The following is an 18,891-nucleotide window of genomic DNA, read 5'->3' as shown; positions in this document are numbered from 1 at the left end:
GCCTCAGCCTTCCAAGTAGCCGGAACTACAGGCGCGCGCTGCCATGCCCGGCTAATTTTTTAATTTATTGTAGAGATGAGGGCTCGTCAAGTTGCCCAAGCGGGTCTCGAACCTGCAGGCTCAGGCAATTCACTCACCTCGGCCTTCTAAAGTGCTGGGATTACAGGCTGAGCCACCGAGCCTGGACTGCTTCTTTCTTTAGTTTGCTTTCTCTGGCCTTTGGAGCCCACCCATGGGTGCCTCCTACTGCTGTTTCTGAACCACCTTTTTGACAGTCCTTACTATAATTCAAGCTTTCTGCCTCTGCTTTTCTTCATCTCATCTAACAAACACTTTCTGTGCTTCCCTCTACAGTTCTTCAGTCGGTCTTTCATTCCATCCCTCTAGCTTTTGTAACTTTTTAGTAATATTGGGCCAGCTCCTAGTAACAAAGTTTACTTTCAACAATCCTTGTCCTACAAGGTTTTCTGGATCTAATCCAGAATGTTTTCTCATTTGGTCCCTGAGTAGTTATAAAAAGGCTATGGGAGTTTCCTCCCTTTCTTGCAGAATTTCCAATGCCTTAGAAACATTTTGAGACCTTGGGGCAGATTTCCAAATGCCCCTAATCACTAGTTCCTTCAAGTCTTGCTTTCTTACCCTATCTCCTGGGTTATTACTGTCCTATCTAGGGTTAGTATTTGGATACTTTTGTTCAGCAGGCTGTATACCTGGGGCTGGGAGATGATCCCGTTCCCAGATGGACATAGCCGCTTGTCTAGTCATTCCTCTTTATTCATAAGTAAACAAAACATTCATAATTGACATTAGTTTTACCCAAGTATATATGTTAGGCCCAAGAAATTGATCAACTTGATCAGCCAATCCTAGTGGGTCCTCTAGAAGTGATTTCATTTTTTTCTTAAAATGTCTTTCTTCTGTAATGGTGAATGGAGCATTCACAAAACCAATTTATCCTTGTCCCAGTGGGACTTCCCTTAAGGGGAAAGGTTTTGACTTTTTGCCTGAATCCCCAGGAGGAATGGGAAACCTTGCAATATCTTTCTGGCATTCTTCCAATTCCCCTTTCACGTTAGGATAAATATGTTGGAAACTGGGATCTTGATTACCGAATTCCTGATAGATCCTCATTCCTGGTCATTGTCCCCCCCTCACACTCCTGGTCTTTCTGAGAATTATAAGGCGGGGGAATACAGGAAAGTAGATCCCAAGGCTTTTCCCTTTTCTCTGGGGGCTCAGATTGTTTTTCTTTCTTTTTCCTAACCACATTTCCTGGTTTTTTTGTTTGTTTGTTTTTGTGTTTTTTTGAGTTGGAGTCTCACTCTGTCGTCCAGACTGGAGTGCAGTGGCTGCTCCCGGTCACCACAGCCTCGACTTGCTGGGCTCTGGCAATCCTTCCACCTCAGCCTTCTAAGTTCCTGGAACTACAGGCGCGCGCTACCACGCCTGGCTGATTTTTGATTTATTGTAGAGATGAGGTCTCGCCAAGTTGCCCAGGCGGGTCTTGAACCCACGGGCTCAGGCAATCTACTCACCTCAGCCTCCCAAAGGCGCAGGATTACATTACAGCCTGAGCCACCGAGCCCGGCTCACATTTCCCCTTTTAAAGGGAAACATGGGAGGGGCCTGCGGTAGCCAACAAAGGGCATAGTCTCTTTCCTTAGATGAAACAGAGGGCTTATTTACATACATTGCTGAAGTTTGGCAAAGCCAATCTTCATCGGAACCAAACTCCAGCCAAAAGACCAAGGGCTGACATATAGTTTCTTTTGTCCATATAAAACAGCAAAATTTAATCATTCCCTCTTTCCCTTCTTCTTAGTTCTGGAATCATTTTCCCAATTTTCCAACATTCTCCCCAGTGGACTATCTGGGAGAATTTCAAGGGAGTCCTTCTGACCTCCCTTCCTAGGCCTAGACTGTTTATCACCCATTCTTGGTTACCAGGTTAGTCTGTGCAATTCCAGAGTTTTCCAAAAGGGTGCTCAATCTCCCATAATGGAGATGTCTCATAGACCTAGGCCTTTGATGAAAGATGTCTTACAGACTCTAGGCCTTTGATGAAAGTCTCAACACCCTTTAATGGAGGTTTCATGCAGATTTCAGGATTAAAACGTTTTAGTTGCACATACTCAACCCCCAAGAATCTTCCGAACCCCCAAGGTGGTACCTATAGTCTAATTTTCATACCTTAGCTCGTGCACGAGATTGCCAGGATGCCACGGTAGTGCCTGCCTTTTTCTTTGCTTCTCTTCCACTGAATCTCCTGCAACAGCCTCGGGCTTCTCTGCAAGCTGCACCTGACTGGAGCAGGGCATCTAAAATCAGGTGGGATGGATCTCCCCCTCCAACTGGGGTCCAGTCCTATAGACACAGATATCCTGGGTGAGCCCCCAACTGCTAGAGATGTGGGTACTAGGGAGCACCACCTCCTCCAGACTGGGTCCTCCAAAAATGACATGGAGGCCAGTAGAATGAAGCAAACTTCTTTTTTTTTTGGAGTTGGAGTCTTACTCTGTCGGCCAGGCTGGAGTGCAGTGGCACACTCACAGCCACCCCAGCATCAACCTGCTGGGCTCCAGTGATCCTTCTGCCTCAGCCTTCCAAGTAGCTGGAACTGTAGGCACACATTACCACACCGGGCTAATTTTTTATTTATTGTAGAGACAAGGTCGCGCCAAGTTGCCCAGGCTGGTCTTAAACCCATGGGCTCAGGCAGTCCACTTGCCTTGGCCTCGGCAAAGTGCTGGGATTACAAGCTGAGCCACTGAGCCCAGCCGAAGCAACTCTTTAATAACACTTTTGCAAGAACGGGTGTTCCTCGGATGAGCAGGCACACCGAAGCAGTTCAGCCAGAGTATTTAAGCCTGTTTCCTCATAGGCTGGGTACTTCCAGAGGTTACATCAGTTTCCCGGATGTTGCCTACATGTTGTACATTGATTGGGTTCCCTGGTTAGTTCATTTGCATGTTCTGTTTATTAATTGGTTAACAAAGGTTTGACAAACTTACTTCATTTGCATATCCTATTTGCCAGTTGGCTTACAAGATTTTGTTCCAGTTGGTTCCCTTGAAGTTTACATGAAAAAAGCCCACCAAAGTAAAAGTCTGCAAAAAAGAGAAGCAGGAAGTGACTCAGCAAAAAGCAGTTATGTATAGCTGTGACTTATTGTGAAAATAAATCATTGTTTTTCTTACAGGGGTAATTATGAAGTCAGGAGTACCAGCTCATGAAACAATTTAATTTGCATTCAAGTCTTGCTTCATCACTTCAGAAGGGGATGATAGGGAACCAGTTTGTGTTATCGAATTGGGTTTTTCTTTCTCAACTAGTAAGTAAGTGTGGTATCTGTGGTGAGGGCTGCTGTGATAATTAGGTAAACTAGTATTTCCAAGGCTCGTCTGAGTCTTGTGGCACATGCTGCTCCTCAGTAATTGACAGTGGGTGGTATGGATACTCATGGTGTAAATTGGTTTTAGTGGCTTTCTCACGCATCATCTGATGAGAGCAAGTTGGGAAGTTAGATGACTGATGGGTAATGTTTCCTGGTTGTGATGGATGCGAATGTGTCTCCAGACATTCTGACCCAGAGAGATGGAGAGTGCGTCATCCATGTAGACTCACGAGCTACCCTGGTGTGGTGATGGCATTGAGGAGAGGCGTGTTTAGACATACTCACCACCAGCCTCTCAGATGGCAGCCGTCGATGTGTCCCATGGTGAGTCCTGTATGTGCTCTTCTGCAAGGACTCCGGGAAGGTCCCCACACAGCTAGACTCCTGGGTTGGGCCTAAGCAGTCTTGCTCCTGGGTCGGGCATGAGCAGTCTTGCTCCTGGCTTATTGTGAAGGTGCTGGAATGTGCCAGAGTACATGGGTTTGCAAGTCAGCCCTAGAATGTTGCTTTAGAAGAGGGGATGCCTCATCTCCTTCATATGAGTTTTATTACTGCAGCCACATTTACTGGGGCTTAAGTATCTTTACCTGTCATGTAAGATTGCCATTTCCCAAGGGGTAGCAGAGCTCACCTTGCAGACAAACTGTCTTGGCGCTGTCTGGCATGTGTGTGTATGTGTGTGTGTATGCATATGCATGCTGTTGGTTTTGCAGAAACGCATGAAGATTTCCTACTAGGCTGCAATGACCCTGGGCGTGGAGTGTGTGAATTTGTTTAGCTGTGGGTTCAGGCGCCTTCATCTTTTCCAACAGGTCATGTTTCAACAGACCCAATTGGCCTCCGTGAAGAACAGACAGAGGCAGCAAGGATGGTGGCTGACTGTCTGATCAATTGCTACCAGGTATACCGAAAGCATGTTTTTCTAAAGATGACATCCCTGTGTCCACCAGAAATAGACACAGTTCTGTCTAGTCAGACTTGTCTCCACAGCTTCTTGTGCAAGTGAAGCTTCCATCAAGGACTGAGTTTCTAGTTGAACCACTCCAGGGAGCGGAGCCTAGTTGGTTAGGGGTCACCTTTATATTCATCCCAGTGTTTCTGCATTGATTATTAATTTGACCTCGTGGAGCCAAATGCATGCTTCTTATTTTGCTGTGGCACATGGTAAGGATTCGAGAAGCATCTTTTCCTCCGGGAAGTTCTTTGTCACCACCCTTTAACATGTGTGTAATGTACTCAGGATTGTGCTGCAGTGAGGGAAATGGGATGTCAGAGTTCCCTGTCTAGTTGCAGGGAGGTAAGTTCCCGTGTTAGAGGTACTGTTAGAGCCACATGATTGAGATCCAACAGTGAGTGAGTGTGGACAGAGGAGAGCTCCCAGGTCCACTGGGCCACAGGGTAGACACTGGGGCCTCCAAGTCCCATGTAGGAATGTGCACACACATACTGCTTCTTCACACTCCAGTGAACACTGACAGACAACTTCCATGGCCCAAACCATATGTGTGTGATGCTGCAGGACTCGGTGAGCTTTGAAGATGTGGCTGTGTACTTCACCCAGGAGGAATGGACTTTACTAGACTCAGCTCAGAGAGACCTGTACAGAGATGTGATGCTGGAGACCTGCGAGAACCTGGCCTCCATAGGTGAGAGTGCGTGGTTCTTTTCAGTGTCCTAGGATCGGTGGCATCACTGTCACTCTTTAGAAATGTAGACACTCAGAATCCACCTGAGACACACTGGTCAGTGTCTTTTGTGAGGCCTGGCATCTGCATTTTTTTTTTTTTTGAGTTGGAGTCTCACTCTGTCGCCCAGACTAGAGTGCAGTGGCCACTCCCGGCCACCGCAGCCCCGACCTGCTGGGCTCCAGCGATCCTTCCGCCTCAGCCTTCCAAGTAGCTGGAACTACAGGCACGCGCTACCACACCCGGCAAATTTTTTGATTTATTGTAGAGATGAAGTCTCACCAAGTTGCACAGACGGGTCTCGAACCCACGGGCTCAGGCAATTCATTCACCTCAGCCTCCCAAGGCGCAGGATTACAGGCTGAGCCACCGAGCCCGGCTTGTCATCTGCATTTTAACAAGCCCTCTGGATGACTCTGACTCACTCTAATGCTGAGAACCCCTGGGAAGTAGTTTCCCAAGGGAAAGAAGACCACTCTTCACTCCTATCTCAATAAAAGTGGTTTATTGCCACGACCCGCGCAGCTGCCTTGAGAATCCCGAGAGAGAGCAGTGAGAGATTAAGAAAGACACAAAGACAAAAGCTGGGGCCAGGTGGGACACTTTCCTCTGATGGAGGAGAAGTGGCCCCAAGCTAGCTCAGCATGTTTATTTTATAATCAAGCACAAGGGAAGTTGGAAGGGATTCAAGGTCTGTGAGGGAGCTATAATGAAATTATGTTGCTATTTAAAGGCAAGCAGGGTTTGTGACCCGCCTGGGCAGCGAGACCTCATCTCTACAATAAATCAAAAAATCAGCCGGGCGTGGAAGCGCACGCCTGTAATTCCGGCTACTCGGAAGGCTGAGGCGGAAGGATCGCTGGAGCCCAGCAGGTTGAGGCTGCGGTGGCCGGGAGTGGCCACTGCACTCCAGTCTAGGCGACCAAGTGAGACTCCAACTCAAAAAATAAAATAAAATAAAATAAAGACAAGCAGTTGTCTTGTTGTAGCTAAGGCTTTGTCTGTAGTATGTGTACCGGATGTGTGGGCATCTGAGACACCATTTGTGTAGCAGGCTGCATCCCTCACAGCCTGCATTTGGCTAGGATGCAGAGCTTCCAAGCGAGACCTTGCCTATGAGCTTGGGACCATTAAGTGAGACCTTGCCTTCGCTTGGGGCCTTTACTCAAGGCCTGCTACAGTGACAGTGCTTGTCTGCTCCTCACATCACATCCACTCCTAACAGTTTATACATGTATTGTTCCCAGGGTCAGAGATGGCTAATCTGTTAGGGACACAGAAGGATGGAGTACTTGCATTTTGGGCTCTTTTGAAGTGATGTTGCTGCTTTCATTAGATGTGTAGCTGCTGTTTCACGGGTGACTGGTCCTGTCTTGCATGAGCCTTCTCCATTGGTTTGTCTTTCTCTGTGTCCAGGAAACCTGCTCAACCATAGTGTGATGTATTGGCTGGAGGGGGAGGAAAACCTGGGGACTGTGCAGGAAGGAGATCCCCAAGGTGAGTGAGTATGAGGAACATCCCTGGTTGATGAGAAGTTCAGTGTAGTTAGAAACACAATAAGGAAATGTCTTGAGACAAACCTTGTCACTGAATGTGAGGCCATTGAACTCCAAAGTTTGGAGGTATTTCTTCATTCCATCTGTCCCAGACTTTTCTGAGCCCACAGATGAACTGTTCTTTTTTTCTCTGAGTGTGTAGTTTTAGTGTATGGTCTTCATCCAGATCTTTTCTTCATAATACAGTTTTTATTCACCGTCATATTTAATTTTGCAGAATAAGTTGTTTTAAAAAATTAGTAAATATTGACCCAAGTCTATTGGTTAATTGTAGATATAGCCAAGTTGCTTACATCTATTTTTCTTTTAGTTTTCTATTGTTTAACATAAAAGCAAAGACCAATGCGTTTGGTCATTTTTAAATTACCCCATTCACCATTTTGTTTTGCAAACCCTTATGTTTTCTCTCTTACACTTCAGAATGGCGACTTAAAACCAAAGGGTCAACACTTCGGCCAGATATTTTCTGGTTTAAACCTTCAAATGGGATTCAAATGGTAAGATTAACAAGAGAGATTTTCAATTTGCCATACTCATAAAAGATTGAGATTTTTATGTAGAAAATGCACAAAAATTAGACATATTTAAGAGAAGTAGTATTCACCCCTGGGGTACGAACGTCTGGAGGGATACCCTGAATATGAAAAATTGTGCGATACTCTAAATCTAGCTTCTGCATTCTCTCATGTATATATTACCATATGCATAACTAGTGAGAATATATAGGAAATTCTTTAAGGTTAGAGCAGATGAAACAGGATTTTTACCATAGAGTTTCTTTCTCTAATTTGAAAGACTTTTATAGTGCAGGCAATGTATGCATGTAACAAAAAGTCATCTTAATTGTGTGTTCTCTCAGTTGTGTGAATTCTTATTAATATATCTCAAAAATCTTAATCATCCTCCATCCCTTCATTAATAGGCAGGAAGCTACAGTGGAGGAGAGCTCTGTTACCACAAGCAACGTGGAAAAATCTTCAGTGAACACTCGGGCCTTATTACATACATGAGAACTCAAAGTGCAGGGAACACTTATGTGTCCAGTCATTATGGAAAATACTTTTTTATTCTGCACAAAGAAACCTCTACTGGAGAACGATTTTCTGTGTTGAATCAGTGTGGAAAAGCTTTTAGCCTGACTCCAGATGTTGCTGACCACATAACTTGCACACAAGACAAATCCTCAGACTGCAGTGACAGTGGAAAAGCATTTCCTAATCAGTCGTATTTTCAGACACATATGAGAACTCATAATAGGGAAGAGCTGCATGAGTGGAAGCAATGTGGGAGAGCTTTGACTCACCCCACAAGCCATGTTGAGCTTGTTGAAATGCACATTCTAAAGAATCCCCAGGTCTGTAGACCTCCTTCTGACCTTAAAATTCATATGCAAACCCACACTGTCAGGAAGCCCTTTGAACTAAAGGAATGTGGGAAATCCTTCACGGTTTCCTCAAGCCTAACTGAACAAGTGAGGACTCATACTGGAAGGAAGCCCTATGTGTGTGATCAGTGTGGGAAAGCCTTGACTGGGCGCTCAGGCCTTTCTAAACACCTACAAACACACACTGGAGAGAAGCCCTATGAATGTAAGGAATGTGGGAAAGCCTACAATAGGTTGTATCTACTAACCGAACATTTGAAAACTCACACAAAGGAGAAGCCCTTTGAATGTATGGTGTGTAGAAAATCTTTCAAAAATTCCTCATGCCTTAACAATCATGCTCGAATTCACACTGGACTAAAACCCTATACGTGTGACTACTGTGGGAAAGCATTCACTGTGCGCTGTGGCCTTACTAGACATGTACGAACTCACACTGGGGAGAAGCCATATGAGTGTAAGGAGTGTGGGAAGGCCTTTACTGTTTCTTCAAGCCTAACTGAACACGTACGTACTCACAGTGGAGAGAAGCCCTATGAATGTAAAGAATGTGGAAAAGCCTTCACCACATCCTCACACCTTATTGTGCATGTAAGAACTCACACTGGAGAGAAGCCTTATAGATGTAAGGAATGTGGGAAAGCTTTCGCTTCATCTTCACACCTTACTGAACACATAAGAACTCACACTGGAGAGAAGCCCTATACGTGTAAGGAATGTGGGAAAGCCTACAATAGGTTTTATCTTCTAAATGAACACTTAAAAACTCACACAGAGGAGAAGCCCTTTGAATGTATGGTATGCAAAAAATCCTTCAGAAATTCTGCAAGCCTGAATAAGCACATTCACATTCACAAAGGAATAAAACCCTATGAGTGCAAGGAATGTGGGAAGGCCTTTACTGTTTCTTCAAGCCTAACTGAACATATACGAACTCACACTGGGGAGAAGCCCTACAGATGTAAGGACTGTGGAAAAGCTTTCGCTTCATCATCCCACCTTACTGAACACATAAGAACTCACACTGGAGAGAAGCCCTATATATGTAAGGAATGTGGAAAAGCCTTCCGTGCTTCCTCACATCTACATAAACATGTGAGAATCCACACTAAACAGAAACCTATGAATGTAGGGAATGTGGAAAAGCCTACAATAGGCTTTATCTACCAAATGAACACTTGATAACTTACAATGACAACAAACTTGTTGAATGTAAGGAATGTGGAAAATCCTTTAGGAATTACTCATGCCTTCATCACACTAAAATTCACATTCATGAGAAAGCTTATTAATTTAAAGGATGTGGGGAAACTTTTGGTTATCCTAGTTCACTTTGCAGACATGAGTGAATTCACATTCAAGATGCCCCTTGATTTTGAGGACTGTGGAGAGCCATCAGAATCTCATTATAGTCCTGGAGTAAGACCTCACCTGGAGCCACATAGTTAAGAAGCACAGAAAGCCCTCATGCTTCCTCAGGTCTTACTAATGGTGTATGATCCTCCTGTGAAGACGAACCCTATTGATGTGTGCTGTGTGGAAGAGTTGTACTGCTCAAGACTTCCATATCCACTTGTTATCTCACAATGAAGAAAAACTCTAAGAAGGTAAGAAATGGTAGAAAGTCATTTTTTTAATGTTACGTTATCTCTCAACCTTTAGCAATTGTGGTTCACACTAGAAATTGTGAATGTACAGGATCTAATGTTGCACTACATCCTGGCATTGCCTCTCTGTCTTGAAATATTTTATGCTGGCAGAGATAAGACTTCCTGAGTGGATCTGTAGGCATACTATGAACATGTATAGATCTGCACTGGTCATTCCTGGAGTAATACTTTTTCCCCTATAGTAATACCACTCCAGCCCACTTCCTACACCTTCCACACTGAAACCTGGCTGAAGTGGGCTTCAGGACTCAAACTTAGTCCCATTTTGCAGTGTCGATCCTTTGTTGTTCTGTCACGCTCTTAGACATGGTTACTCACAGGGGCTAGTACCAGCCAACATGGCATTTATAAGGCAACTTAAAACATTGTAGAAATTGCCCTGTTTTTCCTCTCACAAGGTATTCTTACAGATAAAAAAGGCCAGGGAGCAAGGAGGGACAAAGTGGAGAAAGAGTGAGGTTAATGTTAGTGTTCTGAGAGACCCTGATTTCATGAGAATGGAGGCAGAACCATGACCCCTGCCCCAGGGAGGTGGGCATCCCGGTAACAGTGTAGTGAATGCTGTCTCTGATCTCTGGATTATTCTACAGCCTGGCAGAGCAATGATATCCAATGTCTGGGTCCAGCAACTGCTGGGACTGGCAGTATAACCAACTTCTGTGTTAGTCATTCTGTTTACATGCTACAAAAATCAAAAAACACCTGAGAACACAGCTAGTCTTGCTGTTGCAGTATGTAAAACACCATCATGTCACATTCTGAATGGGGCCGTTGAACACATACAGAGCAGCACACCCAGGCACCAGAGTGGGGAAATATGTGCACTTCTGACTCTACTATCTGAGCTTGTATATTCTATGGTCATTGGATCTGCAGCTGCCTGATGACTATTTCCATGGCGTGTAACCACCCACTGTGCTGGTAACATACATTGCAGTACAAAATAAATCTCGAACAAGGAGAACTGTGTACTTTTGCATCACTTGTTTGTCCATAGAGAGGAGTGGGTATGGATAGTGTCTTGGGTGAATGTGGCCATGGAGCCCAACTACAGCTGCCTGTCAATTTTGGTAGTGACTCAGCAACCATCAGGTGAATCTGAACTGCTTGCATGGGTTGTAGTGGTTCCGGTAAAGACTCAGTACCTTCCTGATTGTCTGAACTAGGCCCTGGGTCCCCATTGGAACTTGTTCGTAGTTGCCTGAATCAGAAACCATGGGTCACGTGTGAGGTCAGCTCTGCAAGTTGCCTCACCCTTGTGCTTGGACTCCCAGTGAGAGGGATGTTGAACAAGTGGTTTCCAGACCACTGGCCCACACATTGTCCTGAGAGGCTCACTGCTGGTAGAGATGTCACCCAGCTAAGACCTCATCCCTGGAGATGACTTCACCCAATTCTCCAGAACCTCCGTTGGAGTGAAACCGTGAACAGTGCTCCTAAGGTACAAATTTGACACCAAGCATTTTCCCTTTTCCTCCTTCAACAGTTGGGGTTCTGTGCTTGCTTGAGCTTGCTGTCCACTTATACATGATTCTGGGGTGATCCCAGCCAAAGCATCACATCCCACCCTATGTCAGTAGGATTGGTTACTAATGTCTGTGATATACTGATTTTTTTTTAGGGGGGTTGAATAAGCGTTTCACTCTGTCACCCAGGCTACAGTGCAGTGGCACAATCACAGCTTCAACCTCCCAAGTAGCTGGGACTACAGGTGCATACCACCATGCTGGGCTAATTTTTGAATTTTTTGTAGAGACAAGGCCTTGCTATATTGCCTAGACTGGTCTTGAACTCCTGGGCTCAAGCAATCCTCCCACCTTAGCCTCCCAACGTGCTTGAATCACAGACATGAAGATATCTTGATAACTGATAACAAAATTATTTTATTTTTCTACTTTGTACCTGTTTCATGTCAGTCAACCTCCCTCCCCTGAGAGGGGACCACTGACTCTCCATTGCTTCCCATTACCCCCACAGCTCTCTATCTTGATCTTACTTTCTCACCTCAGTTTTTCACAAAATATTTCTTACTTTTTTTTTTTAACTTGTCACTGCCTCCCTTTACAACATTTTTCCAAATCTGCCGTCTTAATTACTGTCAGACTTATACTTTTAATACCTTTTACAACTGTAGATTATTATTGACCTGCCAACATTTCCAAACTGCCTTCTCAAGTAAGACCACATGCTTAGGTTTGGATATGGTGTGTTTGTCCCCTCCAAAGTATGCTGACACCTGATCCCCCCATGCAGGTCTGGGATGTGGGGCCTAATGGGGCATTTCGGTTACAGGGCTGATCCCTCATGAATGGCTGGATGTCATTAGCTCTTGCCCTCTTGGGACTGGGTTGGCTTTTGAGATGCATTAGTTCCTGTGAGCACAGGTGTTATTAAGCCAGACATCCTTGGGTTTGTTCCCTCCTCATATGTGCGTCTTCCATTGACCTCTGCCCTCTTTTGACAAAGCCCCCACCACAAGCCAAACAGATATGGGTGCCATGCTTCTTGTCAGCCTTCAGAACTGTAAGCAAAATAAACCTCATCTGTGTGAATTACCCAGCCACAGGTACTGCGTTACAGCAGCACAAGACAGACTAAGACACTGCAGAATGGAAAGCTTGGCTGTGGGCTGGCTTACATGTCCTGTGTACTACTGCCTGTGTTTCTCCTTGTCAGGATGTTGTCTGTACTGATTTGGATGATGTATGCCCTCCTATCTGAAAGTCTTGACTGTTGTCATCTCAGTGTTCCTGAGTGTGAGCTTAAACTGTTAGAGGATCAATTGTACTCACTATGTTTCATTTTTGTATACTTGGACACATTGATGTCCTGGAAGTCTTGCTGACTGGGGCAGACTGATCCCCACTAGGGCTGGGTGATTCCCAAAGATGGTGAACAACTTGCTAGGGAGCACCACTCCACTTGCAAATCAACCATCCAACCCCTATATGCCTGGCCACTTCCTTTATCCAGTGCTAGCACACCAATCCAACATGTCCCCTGCCCTGCATCAGCCCAGGGCAAGGCACTGAGCAGCTAGGGACATGTCCCAAGCCCCTGAGTCCACCAGCATTATTCAAACGAACCAGCCCCAGACATTTCGTTCTTCCCTGCCTTGCCTGTCCTGTGGACACCTCCATAAGGGTCATGGTCCTTGCTTGCTCCTTACTCCTGCTTCTGCCTCCTGACCACCTTCACAGCTCCAGTGGGCCCTACATGGGAAGGCATGACCCCTTCTTCTAGTACCATGAGTAAGAAACTCTTCTTTTAGTGGCCTGCACTTCTTTTAGTGAACTGCATCATGAAGTTACTTGGTAACCTTTCTTAAGTCAGAGTATCAACTGCATGTCACTAGCATGGCTAAAATGAAAAAGACAAGTGTTTTCAAGGGTACAGAGAAGTCAAAACTCTCAGAGGTTTCTGGAGGGAATGCTTCCCTGTGGAAAGCAGTGTGTTTTTCCCAATGTTAAATATATAGGTACAAATTGACCTAGTAATTCCACTGCTTAGTATATACCCAAGAGAAATAGTCAGCTGTATCCACAAAAATATATACATGAATTTCCACAGAGTGCTCAGAATACCCCTTGAGAACAACCCATATGCCCATCAATTGATAAATCAAATAAAACGTATTATATCCTTACAACAGAATAGCACTAGCAATAAAGCAAGGATATATGCTAAGACAGTGGTCCCCAACCTTTTTTGGCATCAGGGACGGTTTTGTGGAAGACAATTTTTCCATTGATGGGAGAGAGGGAGGTTTTGGGATGTGTAGGGAGTGAACGAGTGTTGTCTGAACAGCAGGCCTTGAGCAAAGGCAAGGCCCCAAGGGAAGGCAAGGTACCGCTTGGTTGCTCTGCATCCTAGCAAAAGAGCCAGGGATGCAGCCTGCTACTGGGAACGGCATCTCAGAGCCCATGCATCTGGATAGATGTGGGGAGTGAATGAGCGTGGCATGCGAACAGCAGGCCTTGAGCAAAGGCAAGGCCCCAAGCAAAGGTTAGGTCCCACTTGGTTGCTCTGCATCCTACCCAAAGAGCAAGGGATGCAGCCTACTACACAGAACAGTGTCTCAGAAGCCCACACATCTGGGTGCATAAAGTACAGATAAAGCCTTAGCTACAAGATAGCTGTGGAACAGCTTGCCACTTAGGTAGCAACAAAATTCCGTTATAGCTCCCTCAGAGACCTTGAATCCCTCCCAACTTCCTTTGTGCTTGATTATAAAATAAACATGCTGAGCTAGTTCGGGGCCACTTCTCCGTCAGAGGAAAGTGTTCCGCCTGGCCCCAGCTTTTCCTTATGTCTTTGTGTCTGTGTCTTTCTTAATCTCTCGCCGCTCTTTCTCGGGACCCTCTAGGCAGCCACGCTGGTCGCGGCATCTGGCGCCTGAACAGGGACCTGAGCACGAGAGAACTCCTAATCTTAGGTGAAGAGATGCTCCAAGAGATGAGCACCTAATAAATAAAGGAAGGTAAGGAGCGGATTTAGTTTCAGCTGGTTGTAAAACATGGGTAATTCTGGCTCCTAAGAGAGGAGTCTGTATGTCAAAGTGTTAAAATCTATGCTTTGGGCAAAAGGCTGCCCAATTAAAGGTTCTCAGCTAGAGAAATTTTTAAGCTTTGTGCAGGAAACATGCCCCTGCTTCCCTGCTCAAGGGTCAGTTAATTGGATACTTGGTAAACAACGTAGGTCGGTAAATAACTTAGAGGGCCAAGTTCCCCCCAAGCCTTGTTCATGGCCATGTTAGCGATTGTTGCCTGTCAGGTTGGTGGGACAAGGGAAAATCCTTACTGGACTTATTTCCCAGATCCCCCCATTCTCCAACGCGTTACTTGGGCTGGCGGGTAGGTCCCTGTCTTTACCAATGATACTCATATGTTGAGGGGACAGTCTGATAAACATATTACTGCTGACCATAGTACAAATTTTAACTTCATGGGGGCTAGTAATAGCCCTCCTATTTGCCTTTCTAATACCCCTAAGTTGGGTTTTCTTAAGGTGAGTCAAGAAAATAAAACCTCCCATGGGTCTACACAAATAGCTAATATTTCAGGCCCTTGGGACATAATAAAATACGTACAAACCATATCTAAGTGGGGGTTCCCTAGTTCTACTTATAATGTCTCCCAGGCTCAACCCAATATCTCCCATACTGCCCTAATAGCACAGGGATAGAGCTTGGAAAATCCCCAATTGGATAGAATGTGCCACTCCTGTGTCCATGGTCTGAAATCGTACAGAAACCCCCCTCTTAATCTATATTGGTCTCACAGACTGGACCCCTCTCATCCTAACCATGAGCTCATTTCCCCTCGGGACTTTGTTGGCAACATCCTTACTTCTTCCCAAGGTGACATCCAAATGGAACTATGGCAGCTCACTGCCTCCCTTGGTTTTGTTAACTTTACTAGTGGGTCATTGGTCGATTTGGGAGAAAGTTGTGGTACAACCTCCCCCTGCTATGGGGTACAGGCCTGTGTCCAACTCCCTTATGTTCTTTTAACTGGCTCTGTTAATGTCACCCCAGTAGATAACCATTATGCCTTACAATGTAATTCTTGTAATCTTACAAATTGTGTCACCCGCCATATGCGGGACAAGACATCCTGGTTTTACACCCATCTCCCTTTATTATGATTCCTACTAATATATCAGGCCCTTGGTATTATAATGCAGGACTGCAGGTGCTTCAGGAATTACACCACCAACTTGAATCCTGGCCTCGTAGGGCCGTTGGATTGATAATTTTGGATTGATAATTTTTGGATGACCTTAATTTTGGTCATCACTTCTGCAGTGACTACCGCTGCCACAGTCTCAATCCATCCAAAATGCCGAGTTCATCAACACTCTAGCTCGAAATACCTCCAAGGTCCTACAACAACAAAAATCCATAGATTTAAAACTAGAAACAAAACTGAATGCCTTGGAGGCTGCAGTCATTGAATTGTGAAACCAGATAAACTGCATAAAAATGAAACAATGACAACAATGCCATGCGGCATACAATTGGGTTTGTGTTACTTGTGTTTCTTATAATAATAGCCTTTGGAATTGGAACTTAATTAAAAAACACCTCCAAGGCATATGGAGTAACAATAACGTCAGCACAAACCTGCTCAAGCTCTACCACAATATTCTAGCCATCCAGAATAGCCAAGATCCTATCGTACAACCCGCCCAAATAGTACAAAATCTTCTTAATGATCTCAAGGGATTCAATCCCTTTAATATGTTAAAACATTCTGCCTGGTATGTTTTGAGTTTTTTCATATTTGCTCTAATCCTCCCTTGTTTTTACCAGTCGGGTATGGAATCCTCTAACGCCAATTCAGAGCCACCGCAGTAGCCATCCATCGCCGACATTTAGACAGAAAAGGGTGAGATGTGGGGAGCAAATGAGTGCTGTCTGAACAGCAGGCCTTGAGCAAAGGCAAGGCCTCAAGCAAAGGCAAGGTCCCACTTGGTTGCTCTGCATCTTAGCCAAAGAGCAAGGGATGCAGCCTGCTACATGGAACGGTGTCTCAGTGGCCCACACATCCGGGTGCGTATAGTACAGATAAAGCCTTAGTTACAACAAGAAAACCGCAGAACTGCTTGCCATTTAGGTAGCAACAAAATTCCGTTATGGCTCCCTCATAGACCTTGAATCCCTCCCAACTTCTTTTGTGCCTGATTATAAAATAAACATTCTGAGCTAGTTTGGGGCCACTTCTCCATCAGAGGAAAGTGTCCCACCTAGCCCCAGTTTTTCTTTATGTCTTTGTGTCTGTCTTTCTTAATCTCTCGCCGCTCTCTCTCAGGACCCTCAAGGCAATTGTGTGGGCCGCGGCAGGGATGATTCCAGTGTGTTACCTTTATTGTACACTTTATTATTATTACATTATAATTTATAATGAAATAATTATACAATTCACCATAACGCAGAATCAGTGGGTGCCCTGAGCTTGTTCTCCTGCAACTAGATGATCCTATCTGGGGATGATGGTAGACAGTGACACCTGAAGTGTGTCGCTTATGTCTAGTCTATTCTGTAATCTCATATTGGTTGTTGTCACTGCAGAAAACCCTGCTTCACTAAGACAGATGTTGGAAAGAGAAGCAAGCTTTTCAGTGCTGATCTGACAGAAGGTGGAGCTAAGGCAGTAATGCCAGCAATGGGAAGTGACTGTAAATACAGATGAAGCTTCACTCACTCCCCTGCCACTCACCTCCTGCTGTGCTGCCTTTTCTCAATAAGCAGCGTTACAATAGCTAGCCCACTTTCTGGAGGAAAAAAAAAATAGCATCCACTACCCCACGCCACATGCCAGAATACATTCGGTAAAAGATACACAATCTAAGGGCAGACCCCTTGGGTCCCCTCCCACTATGGGAGCTTTCTTGTCCTCTCAATAAATTCTGCTTTCTAAAAAAAAGAAAAAAGATACATAACTTTTAAAAAGTAATACATTTCAAAAGAATATTTGAAAATCTGAATATAATGTAGAGTTTGAGGAGCCTTTTTATTTTCACTTCTTTTATTTTTTTATTTTTGGGTTTTTTGGTTTTTTTTAGTTGGGAGTCTCACTCTGTCGCCCAGACTGGAATGCAGTGGCAGCCTCGACCTGCTAGGCTCTGGCGATCCTTCCGCCTCAGCCTTCCAAGTAGCCAGAACTACAGGCGGGCGCTACCACACCTGGCTAATTTTTTGATTTACTGTAGAGACGAGGTCTCTCCAAGTTGCCCAGGTGGGTCTCGAACCCGTGGACTCAGGCAATCCACATGCCTCGACCTCCCAAAGTGCTGGGATTACAGGCTGAGCCACCGAACTCGGCTGAGGAGCCTTTTTAAAGGAAGGCAGGAAACTCAAAATATTTTAAAAACAAACTCTTTTGGTTACATAATAATTAAAGATTTTATACATCAAAAGTATATTAACACAGCAAAATAGTGATCAATTCCGGGTGCACAAACAGATTTGGTAATGCCCAGGAAGAATTCTTGATAAAGTGTGTGGCAAGTCAGGATCTAACAGTGACTGCATGAACTCCACAGAGCACCCAGGGAAAAGCACAGCACAGTGACTGCAGGAGAACTCAGAAACCCACTGCCTCTGGAGGAGGGGCCGGCGTCAGGGCCGTCTCACGAGGTGCCAGGGAGGCCAGGCGAAATTGTGGGACCCGGAAAAGGGAGCCAGCAATGCGTCGCTGAACAAAGTTCAAGCTATTAGGAAAAACACCGAAGTCACAAAGGAATGAGCGTAGAGCTTGGCACGGTGTCCAGACAAAACCAAGAGGAAATAAAACTCTCAAGACTGGCTTAAGCGAGTGGAGTACATTGCCTCGTGGAGTGGCCCATATGGCAGCGCAGACCAGTCGCTATCTGGACTTTGGGACGTGGCCAGGCACGCGGAAAGGCTAGAGGACGTGCAGGAGAGGAACGCGCCGCTCGCCCCTCAGCACCCCCGCCCTCAGTCAGGCTCGCCCCCGGTCTCAGCCCAGCCCTCCCTCAGCCAAGATCGCCGCGCTCTCAGCCCCGCCCACCCAAAGTCAGCCCCGCCCTCTCCAGGCAGCCCGCTCCCGCTCGCAGCCCCGCCCCCCACCAGTCAACCCCGCCTCATTGCCCCAGCCATACCGTTCGCTCCGCTACGCCCGAAGGCTTGGGCCCTTCCCGAGGGCTGGTTCCACCCTCACCTTGTGCTCTGAGCCTGTCTCTGCCTCCAGATGCCGTGTGGAGCCCACCCCGGGCCCCACACCCACGCGGGGCAGGCTAAAATTTCCCGGCCTCAGAGGAGGCACGTCTCTCCGGATTACCCGCCCTCTGGCGGATGCCGGAAGCGGAAATGCCCTCGGCGCGTGTTGTGCGGTGCCCCATCGCGCCACTTCTTTCCTCTTTCCGCGTGGAGCGCGGTTCCGGGCGGTGGCGGGTTCCGCTGAACGGCGGCCGGAGGAACGGGACGATCTGGGACCGGGAGTGCCGGGCTCCTCGCGCTTCCACCGGGCGCGGGTGTCCTTGATCAGGCACCTGTCGCCGCCAGGGTCGCGTGGACCACGCTCAGGACACGTCCTAGGCGCCTCCCCCGGCTCTCTGCTCCGGAGTCCCCGCCCTCGCCGCCGCCTCCGCGCGTGTCCTCGGGTGAGTCGGGCCGGGGCCGCCGCCGCCTGGTCCCCCGCCCGCCTCCTCCCACTTAGGGGCAGCTCCGCCAGAGCCG

The 18,891-nt window shown here is 46.3% G+C and overlaps 1 protein-coding gene and 1 long non-coding RNA gene across 2 annotated transcripts in view; one reads left to right on the top strand and one right to left on the bottom strand.

Moving 5' to 3' along the window:
- Nucleotides 1–18,469, bottom strand: part of LOC110596048 — a 22,581-nt gene extending 4,112 nt beyond the window's left edge. Inside the window, exons 1-2 of the long non-coding RNA XR_002482225.1 lie at nucleotides 18,374–18,469; nucleotides 2,191–2,364 (exon numbers count right to left, since the gene is read on the bottom strand). This is a non-coding gene — a long non-coding RNA (uncharacterized LOC110596048). The remainder of the gene's footprint in view (nucleotides 1–2,190; nucleotides 2,365–18,373) is intronic.
- LOC103265102 (zinc finger protein 778-like) lies at nucleotides 3,397–10,658 on the top strand. The gene is given in 7 exon segments (XM_008062806.1): nucleotides 3,397–3,718; nucleotides 4,207–4,295; nucleotides 4,914–5,040; nucleotides 6,496–6,576; nucleotides 7,056–7,132; nucleotides 7,558–9,136; nucleotides 9,139–10,658. Coding segments are annotated over 7 exon segments (2,151 nt in total). The 5' UTR covers nucleotides 3,397–3,693; the 3' UTR covers nucleotides 9,312–10,658.
- Nucleotides 18,470–18,891: the final 422 nt, after the last annotated feature.

This window comes from Carlito syrichta, unplaced genomic scaffold (assembly GCF_000164805.1).
Source record: "Carlito syrichta isolate Samal-C Ts95f unplaced genomic scaffold, Tarsius_syrichta-2.0.1 Scaffold305835, whole genome shotgun sequence".
In the NCBI taxonomy this organism is placed as follows: Eukaryota; Metazoa; Chordata; class Mammalia; order Primates; family Tarsiidae; genus Carlito; species Carlito syrichta.
The sequence above is the reverse complement of the archived record's forward strand: the minus strand, read 5'-3'. Positions and strand labels throughout refer to the sequence as shown.